This window comes from Fragaria vesca, linkage group LG6, assembly GCF_000184155.1.
Source record: "Fragaria vesca subsp. vesca linkage group LG6, FraVesHawaii_1.0, whole genome shotgun sequence".
Lineage (NCBI taxonomy): Eukaryota > Viridiplantae > Streptophyta > Magnoliopsida > Rosales > Rosaceae > Fragaria > Fragaria vesca.
This window is the reverse complement of record NC_020496.1, coordinates 665,340-674,792: the sequence shown is the minus strand read 5'-3', so window position 1 is coordinate 674,792 and position 9,453 is coordinate 665,340. Positions and strand designations below refer to the sequence as shown.

General features: G+C 36.9%; 1 protein-coding gene across 1 annotated transcript; it reads right to left on the bottom strand.

Moving 5' to 3' along the window:
- Positions 1-2,725: 2,725 nt before the first annotated feature.
- Positions 2,726-4,240, bottom strand: LOC101312947 (uncharacterized protein At2g34160-like). Its single transcript, XM_004304708.1, has 5 exons — positions 4,046-4,240; positions 3,442-3,490; positions 3,149-3,211; positions 2,996-3,060; positions 2,726-2,911 (listed from the first exon to the last, which is right to left on the bottom strand). Exons 1-5 carry the CDS (start codon positions 4,238-4,240, stop codon positions 2,810-2,812), a joined length of 474 nt encoding a protein of 157 aa, XP_004304756.1. The 3' UTR covers positions 2,726-2,809.
- Positions 4,241-9,453: the final 5,213 nt, after the last annotated feature.

Genomic DNA, 9,453 nt, shown 5'->3' with positions numbered 1-9,453 from the left:
AAAAAGATGATATTTGCATATGAAAGTGTAAAAAAAATAATATATATTTTAAAAAATATATATTCTGATAAGTGTAAGAAAAAAAATTATAATTTGATGCTATGTAGATTACTTTTACTAAAATAAAACCTTTGCTTATGATATGATAATCAAAATTATGGACTGACGATTTGATTGTCGGCATTAAGGACTCGATTGGCTGAACTAAGTAAGTTACATTACAGACTTATACAAATTTGAAGTCGTATAAACTATAAAGCTAAAGAGGCTGAGAAAGGATGATTTTGGACTTACATATATAAGGGAATATGTCCAAGGATTGATGCTAGGGCTTTTGAGTGGTTCCATCCTTTTCATGTTGCTTTAAGGACCAAAGTTTGGATGGTAACTTTTGGGACAAGTGACTGAGGCCTTAGTTGCTTTGCAAAAAGTTGTCTATACTTGAGTAGCAACAAATTTTGTGGTGAAATCAAATAAAACAGCTTATTTCTCAAGGTAAAAATGTAGTGCCCCATAGGCTACAAGAAAATGTAAGAGAAAGCTAGAGAATAACATAAACAAGCAAAATCAAATAATCAATGTCTCAATGAGTCAAGGGCTATGGCCAAATGACCAAAATAGGCTTTTGGTAAAGGAGTAGAGTTTCAAAAGGAAGAACAAACAGTTGAACAATTAGTTAAGTTGACACCTAAAGATCAAGAGACAAATCAAATAAACTTTCAACACTAGAACTCATCAGAAACTGAGAAACACATGATTAATCCAGTTTAACTATCTGCATTGTTATTTATTGCGTTATCGCTGTTAACTTTGCTTAATTTACATACTGTTTCAACTGTCTCAAAATTTTCAATCTGAATTTTATCAGTTTCAAAGCATACTTGTGCAGAAGTATTTGTTCTGTGAAATCCATGAGACAAGAAGGTGTTTACTTCGAAGTCTGGCTCATCGACTCTATTGCATTTAAAGCCAAAAATGGTAGCATATTGTATGTCTTTGAGAGCTAAATTTCCCTACAAATCTCAGCTATCCAACAGTAAGAGCTTCATAACTGGTAAATGAGAGAACTCAAACATAGGCCCTGACTATCTCTAATTAACAAAGAGACAACAACCAACAAGCAAAACAAGCATTTTTTTTTTTCTTGTTCTTGCTAGATCTGGATAAACCTTTAAATGGTGCATGTCGATTAACATGTCATGGACACTTCAAAACTCATCACTCTTTTCATAACAGCTACGAATCTAATGGTGACAGCAGATCTGATTGACGTATATAGAAAATAAGAGCCGGCACAATAAAATGAACATGTATTCTATGTCATCCAACTATATGTATGGAAGACGGCTTAGATTCCAACGTGATCAAGGAACAAGCCATCTGATTTCAAGTTTCCAACAGATAGATATGAGGCAAAAATTAGAGACTAAAAAAAAGTAATCCTTGTTCAAATTGTTCTTAGCTAGAGAGACAAGAGAAAATATATGCATCTGAAAAATGAAACATGATTCATACTCATCCTTGGATCTAAACTCAAAAATTCGTTAATCTGAGACAAAAGTCAAGATTTAATCATACCTAATGATCTCGTCCATTGTCATTTGGTTAAGATCTTTAGAGGAACTCATTGAGTGATAAGACGAAGAAGCTTTTTGATACAAATTTTCCAATGACAATGAGTAAGTCAATTCGCATTCAGAACACAGAATGCTAATTGCCTCTGAATTCTTTGATTGACAGAATGCAGGTTAGAAACAATTTAGTGACCTTGACAGCAATTTATCTTTCCCATTTTCAGATGTTTGCATATTTGACCGTAGAAAACGACAGACAACATTTATGAGTGAATATCTGGATATATTGCATGTACCTTATCCTAGTAAAGAATCTACCAAAATGAGAAGCAACGGTACAGGCCAGCACCCGATTTTCACGGCTGCACCAATTTTTAATGCATTCGAATGTTGATTTATGCTTATGTCTAAAACTACATCATTTTAGATGTCTATTTGATTTTGCTGTAAGTAAGAACAGATATCAGCACTAGGAAATATTACCAGATAATATTCTGAAGCAGCTAGTAAGCAAGTTCCAAAATCTAAACACAGAATACAGATTGCAGATAATCAACACTTCTAAAGGTTTGTCATCACCTCTAAGAGAAATCTAACACCACACATCACAACCATCTAACAGTACCAGTGTACCACTAGTTTACAGATAGATTTACAGTACCAACTCATACAGGTACAGACCGGGCCTCTACCTAGGCAAACCTCCCTGGTTCATTAACCCTATACTAGGACAAGCTAGCTGCACACTATACATGAAAACCAGTATAAAGGATACCTGAAAATATTAATCTGAAAAGCAATGTTCTTAAACCTCACCAAAAACTGTAATAAAACAACCTTAATCATTCTATAGCTGCTTAAACTCACAAACCAAGCAATCAGATATAAGACTGTTGGCACAATTTCTTACTAATAATTGGCCGTTCAATTATCAACATTATGTGCGGTAAGATGAAAAATTACAAATCCCGAAGGTAACAGTATGATAACAGATAACAGAGAAGATCTTTACAATTCTCTGTGAAATGACGAAACTAGAGAGTAGCACACCACTGCAACCTCTCTACACTGCCACATCATTTATGATAATTGTTTTCTATACTCTCTTTACTATTCCATACTAGCAACTGCAAAAGAATCAGCTACATATTACCCTACTTATCTCAGTTCCGGCATGAAATAATGTCAATATTAAACTACAACAATAGACCATAGAGGGGGTTACGGTTTTGTTGTCATTTCTTGCCCTCAGCAGCTGGCTCCTGAGCAGCTTGAGCAGCTGCTGCAGCACTCATTATTTCATCAAACTTTTCAGACTTCCCTAACACAATCTCAATCTGACAACCGAAACAAAGGAGATATCAGAAGTCAAATGGAATATTAATGAAATGTTTCCATCCACCTTAACTAAACAAACATACCTTAGCCTTCTGCACCAGACGACCCTTGTTCTCGTCCCTCATGCCAACCGTAGATGTTGACACTTCTGCTCAATACCAAAACAAAGACAACCAAATCAGATACCTCCATGATCTCATTTCATTCTTCTGCAAATAGGAAAACGAATGTCTTACTCTTTTCAATAGCCAGTCCATTGTTCTTCAAAATCTCAGCAATAGTGACAACTGTAGTGATTGCTGTCAAAAGTCAAAACACAATACAAAATATAAGCAAGACACAGCTTTAAAGCAACAAAAATGAAAATGGTCCTTGTCACTCTAGAAAATAGAGTGATTTGATGAAAGTAAGCCACCAAATCCAATTTCTATAAATTAGACTAATCAGGTTGAGTTACATAACATTCTCATTTTTACTGCAACACATCTTAGCAAAAAAAAAAACAAAATAAATGATTCAGAAAATGTACCCATTCCCAATGCAGAGAGCTCAACCTCATTGTGCTGCTCTAAATACCTCTGCATCAAATCAAAAACTATATAAACCCGAAATGTAGATCAAAAGCATATGTTCACATCTTGAAATTTAATGAGGTCCTCCACTAACAAATCAAGAAAATGACAAACAAATCTTCATATGTGTTCTTCTTTTGCTTCAATAATAGGCCTTGATGCTTAACAAGTATACATGTATTTTCAGCAATTCGTTTGTTTTCTTCAAAAACTCTGGTTTGTACATTCCTCATCAAGAACCAATAGGCATAACCGAAAATCATAACGCTCCAAAATCTGCTAAAAGTGTTTAGTTCATCATCATGTGACCCATCATTTGATTCCATATAATCAAAAACACTCAACATTGGCATGACCTAATCATACCAATCCAAAATGCATGACTACATTAACCTTAACAAACCTGTCAAACCAACCACGTACACCATAAACAACACACAATGATTTACCATAGTGACAACTACCATTAATCTCTTAATAGTTAATACTTCCACAACGTATTCAAATAAATATCGAAACACCAGATCACAAAAAAAGAAAGATTGATGGATTCATTCATACCTTAGCAAGATTAACATAGAAGAAGAGCGGCTTCTTGGTATTGGAAACTTGAATTCTGTTCTTCTTCTGTTCTCCTACGGCCTGGTTCTGTGACTGAGGCTGGCCCTGGGACTGGACCTGCGCTTGAGGCTGAGGCTGAGCCTGCGCCTGGGGTGGTGGTACGGCTGCAACCCGCGCTACCTGAACCGACGCCATTCTGTCCTTCTCTCGTTTTTGATCAGGAAGGCGGTTACGTTATGAAGGTTTATAATGGCGGGAGTATTGGCGGAAGACCCTGTAGGGGGACGTAACGTGCTGGCCTCTTATTGGTAAGTGGACCGAGTCACTCTATTTGGGCAGTTCTGATCCGAAGTCGAGGGTGCTGTTTTTGGTGTTCTTATTTTTCTTTCATATATTTCTTTTGAATATAAGGGATGGAACGGCTGCCCTTCCATCATAAACATTAACGAAACCATTTTTCTTTCATATTTTAAGACGCATAAGAATCACGATCGACTTATAGTATGATCCCAAATTTGGAATTGTTTTGTGAAGATTAAGAGTAACTAATTGTCTATGATCTTGGGTTACAAAAACCGCAAGAACAAAGATTTATCGTGACAAAGTTTGAACGTCAAAACGTGTTATAGTCTTTAGAACGTTTCACCGCTTTAAGTTTGAAGGTCGAAACTTATGAATCACGATCCACTTATAGGCACCATTAGGCTTGTAAGTTCACTGATGCTTCTCCAATGAACTGAACTATTCTACTTTAAATTTAGCCCTTTTCATCAGTAGCTAGAAAAATGGAGGAATGGCTTCAACATGTGATCACCACCCTTATCATGTTTTATCTTCTCAATAGTATTCTCAGTCTCATATCCCACCCTCTACATTGGCTCCAACCGCTGCCATAATCATCATCAATCACTCCCTTGCACACCAAGCCTTGGACCTTGGTCCAAAATGGTGCTGCTCAACTGTCGGATCAGCCGTCTGCTTCAGTTTTGCAAAACTAACCCAGCTATAGCTTCATCGATTCTCAAACATCACTTATGGTTTTCTTCTTATTAGAACCAACCTGTATATCAGTTTCACAATTTCGTAATCAAAAGAAAACAACCAACAAGTGAAAGGCAGAAGAAAATGAGTCCATGCCGACCATGCGCCATTCAGCCAAAAAAAAAAAAAGACCGAATTGGGCTTTAGCGGGCTGGGCGGAAACGAGACGCGTCTAGGCGGAATGGGCCGTGGTGGCTTAGACAGTGGGAGGGGTCCACCATTTAAAACCTGAAAACGACGAGTCGTCTGTCGCTACGTCTTGAGTCCGTGAGTCTCGTCGACTCGTCTCGTCTCTCTCCGGCGGATTGGGCGCACTCCGGCCACGACGACCCAGATTCCGCCGGACACAGCGGCTTTATCTCCTAAGGTACACCCATAACATACATGGATGAAGGGCATCAGTAGCTAGAAAAATGGATGACAGCATGCACTGAAGTGTTTGTACACAATTATATCTCTGAAATTGAAAAAAAGGATCGAGGGGAACTTCAATGGCCAACCATGTTAATTTGGTATTCCGATCCTGTGCATATATACAAGTTCGAGTTGTCGAGTTGTTCCCTATATATCAATGTCATGAATTCCAAAGAGCTCAGAAACTTTTCAAACCATGCAAGTACGTGATGCCATTACATCCATACAAGTATTGGAATAAATCAAAGCCACTATACATACCTGAGGGTTTTGGCGCCAACTATATTCAACTGGAATCGTGAGACTCTCAGTACTAAGGTAAGTGTTTTTCTTACTGCAGAGATTTTCACCATTATAGGTTTTAACCGAGGCCAGAATGGGCGATCGAATAGTTACTTGACTCACTTGATTGAGAAAATATTTAACCTTGGATATATAGGGCTCAAGCACGACCGAGATTATTTGAATAAAATGTTTAATGTATGCAGAATAAAATAGTTTTTCTAGATGACAAGCACATGAACTTTAGTCTGTCGGCAGGCGTGGATGTAAGTAAGAGCTCAGTATGGCTCAAGTACAACCGAGATTGTTTGAATAAAATGTTTAACGTATGCAGAATAAGCATAAAGAAAGCTTTTGCAGGGTTGGTTTAGCATAATTACTACAAACATAATTACTACAAACACAGGCACCTAGGTTTGATTCTCAGGCTCAGCATTAAATCAAGTGTATATATATCTACTATATTTTAGACTGTCATTAAATTTTCTTATTGTTTCAATTAACTAGGGAAAAAAAAAAATTCAAGCCCACCCTAATGTTAAATCCTGGATCCACCACTGTTTGTCAGTATGACTATATATATATAAAGATCCTCGATGTGTGCCCTAGCTAGCTTAATGGTCTAGATCTACTTCTCTCTTCTGAATCGCAATGCGATTTAATTAGTTTGCATTTCACAGATCAGTAACACTTGATCAATATAACTAGGCCGGAAATGAAGAAACGTCTCGCTAGCTGCGTGGTTTGATCAATCTCGATCTACAGTAACTGTCACTGTAATTTCTTCTCCTATAGATAAGTCTTCTGTGTAAATTTCAATATATAAACAATGTACGTAGTAAGTTACTACTGTAGGTGATCAGTAAATGTACTTAGTACAAACAGAACAATCCAATGACCTTCAAATAGTACGAGGAGAATGACAGACTGAAAAAATAAGGAAGAAAGAACAGTCAAGAAACATAATTGCATAGACCAAGACTTGCTTGTCGATCAACTAAAAGCGAACTCCGAAAGTGGAGGCAGGGGTCCGTCGCCATGGCCAAACCAAACCAGTATATACATGTCAAGAGGCTAGTAGGTAATTAAACAATGTACGTAGTAAGTTACTATTGTACGTGATCAGTAAATGTACGTAGTACAAACAGAACAATCCAATAACCTTCAAATAGTAAGAGGAGAATGACAGAATGAGAATGAGGAAGAAAGAACAGTAAAGAAACATAAACAAAGACTAGCTTGTCGATCAACGCCGAAAGTGGAGGTAGGGGTCCGTCGCCATGGCCAAACCAAATTAGTACATACATTACGGGCATGCATCGCATATATGTCGATGAATGAAGAAGTTTCTGGCTGCTGGTCCAAGCACACAATCTATTGTAGGATCCAGCAAATTGATACATATCGAAATGTCCAGATCTTTGCTTCCTAGCAATTTACACGTGCAAATTTGTCGGTGCATGAAGTAGATCGAGCTAGCTCGATCAAGAAATAATGAAATCAAACATAAAGTTGTGACAAGCATTCCTCTTGAATTGTCATTTTCGATTCGACGTGTGATATTTTATTCATAGAGAAGAGCTAGGCAGGGTTCCTCTTATTGTAAGGGGGTACGCGACTAAATTAGGAAAGACGTCGTTCGATTAAGAAATGGGTATATATGGTTGGTGGTGATTTGATACATAAACATATGTAATCTTTATATTTGTATTTAGCGGCCCCTTGTATTTATGCTGATATGCATGCGCACGCACATTTTTGTTACTTGATTTTGTGGTTTTTTCTAGATCGATCTCTTCGGTTTGCAATACAAAATATCAACTAGTGACCCGGTGAACGAGATTCTTAAGACTTAGTACATAATACGCACACTAATTTTTTTTTTTTTTTTTTTTACGTTTTGAATGATCGAGGATGGGCGAATAAATCGTCTGTCACTCTATTTTATTAATAAAAGAAAAAATAAATAAATGAGGGGGATCAAAACCAAAACCTCCCGAAACAAATGACAGAGTAGCTAAAACGAAATTGAGACATACTTCTAACATTGTTATTATAAGACAATAATATGAAAGGTAGAGGCTCATCCCACCACATCAATTCAGAACATAACGTACCTTAATTTGTCAGAGCATCATCTACTTTATACGCATGCTAATTCAAACTATGATCACTAAATAAAACCAGATCAAGAATTTTGATAATTTCTCTCTTTCTTATCCTAAGTCGAGACTGTTGTTGTTTCACGAACTATGAATACCGCAATAATCACCATATATATCCGGAGTAAACACTAGTATGGCTATATCCTATATATCTTATTTGGAGGCAAAGCAAGATGAAATTTGTTTGTTCGTTTTGATCTAAGGCATGGGAAGAGACTGTACTAGCTAGCCAGGGCAAGTGTGCATACGTAAGAGTGATATATGATGATGAAGTCTCCTGGGTCGGGACTGGGACTACTGGGAGTGCAATTATATGGTCCCCTTAGCATTCATATGTCTTGTGAGAAAACCAAGTGAAGGAGAATCATCCATGGTCGAGTGGTCGATCTCGATCCAGTCTCTGTATATATACAGGGACGAGCTAAGACCGACAATCTTGACTGGTACTAGTAGTACTACTTCCGTCTTAACTACTTTATCGATATATGGCTCCTGATAAATCAAAAATTAAGATTTTGATTTTGATTTAATAGAGATTGCTAATCAAATAAGATTTTGACGTACAAATTAAGGAACTAACAAGGTCCATATGTATTTAAGCAAAATTTCATTAGTGCATATGTGTTTATTTGTACAATATTATTCATCAATTGTGTGAACCCTAGTGCTGCACTGTCATTATCATTGTGTTCTTAATCATCTCCTTAATTCCCTGCCGTACTAGTGCTGCGGTTACAAATTCAACCATGCCATATTGCCATATGCAAATGTATCCAATTTGACATACCAGCTGACCAGAATAATGCATCCAGAGATCCAACTTAAGTCTACTTTTCTTTAATTCTTTGAAGATATTAGTAGTAATTTGACAAATTAGTATCCAACTTCAACCATTTTGGTGAAAGCCAATCTTTTTTTATGCTATTATAGATCAACTCTCAGGTTTCCAACTAAACAAAGTCAACCACTGCAACATAATTTAGTGGTTATTACCTAGTTGGGTGTGCTCCTCGACCAATATTCGAATCAAGACATTGTCAAAAAGTGATCAGGAGAGGGGCTACAATGCTCTGCTGGCTGTCCGAGTCCCGCAGATTAGTCTTTGGGCCTAGGAAGCATTTGCGATACTGCAATCTTGAATCAAAAAAACTAAACAAAGTCAATTTGCACCTTAATTTGGTTCCATGAAAGTCAATTAACCCTCTCAATTCCTCAAGGGCATTCGATCCCGTGAAGACTTCTCTATGTGAAAAGAAGAAAGAAATAGACAATATTATTACAAGTAATTAAGATATAATAATATTAATCCATAATGCAAAGTGATCAAAGCAAGTTAACTTTAAGTGCCAATCCAACAATAAGCTGGCTAATTGGCGCTAAATTATGAAAGCTTGAGACTCCCAAAAGTAAATAAAGCCGGCAGGTTGAATGTTGATCCATAATAGAAGCCGCTTAATTAGGCTAGGGCTTGTTATAATATGATTTCGGCCACCAAAATTTTAATAT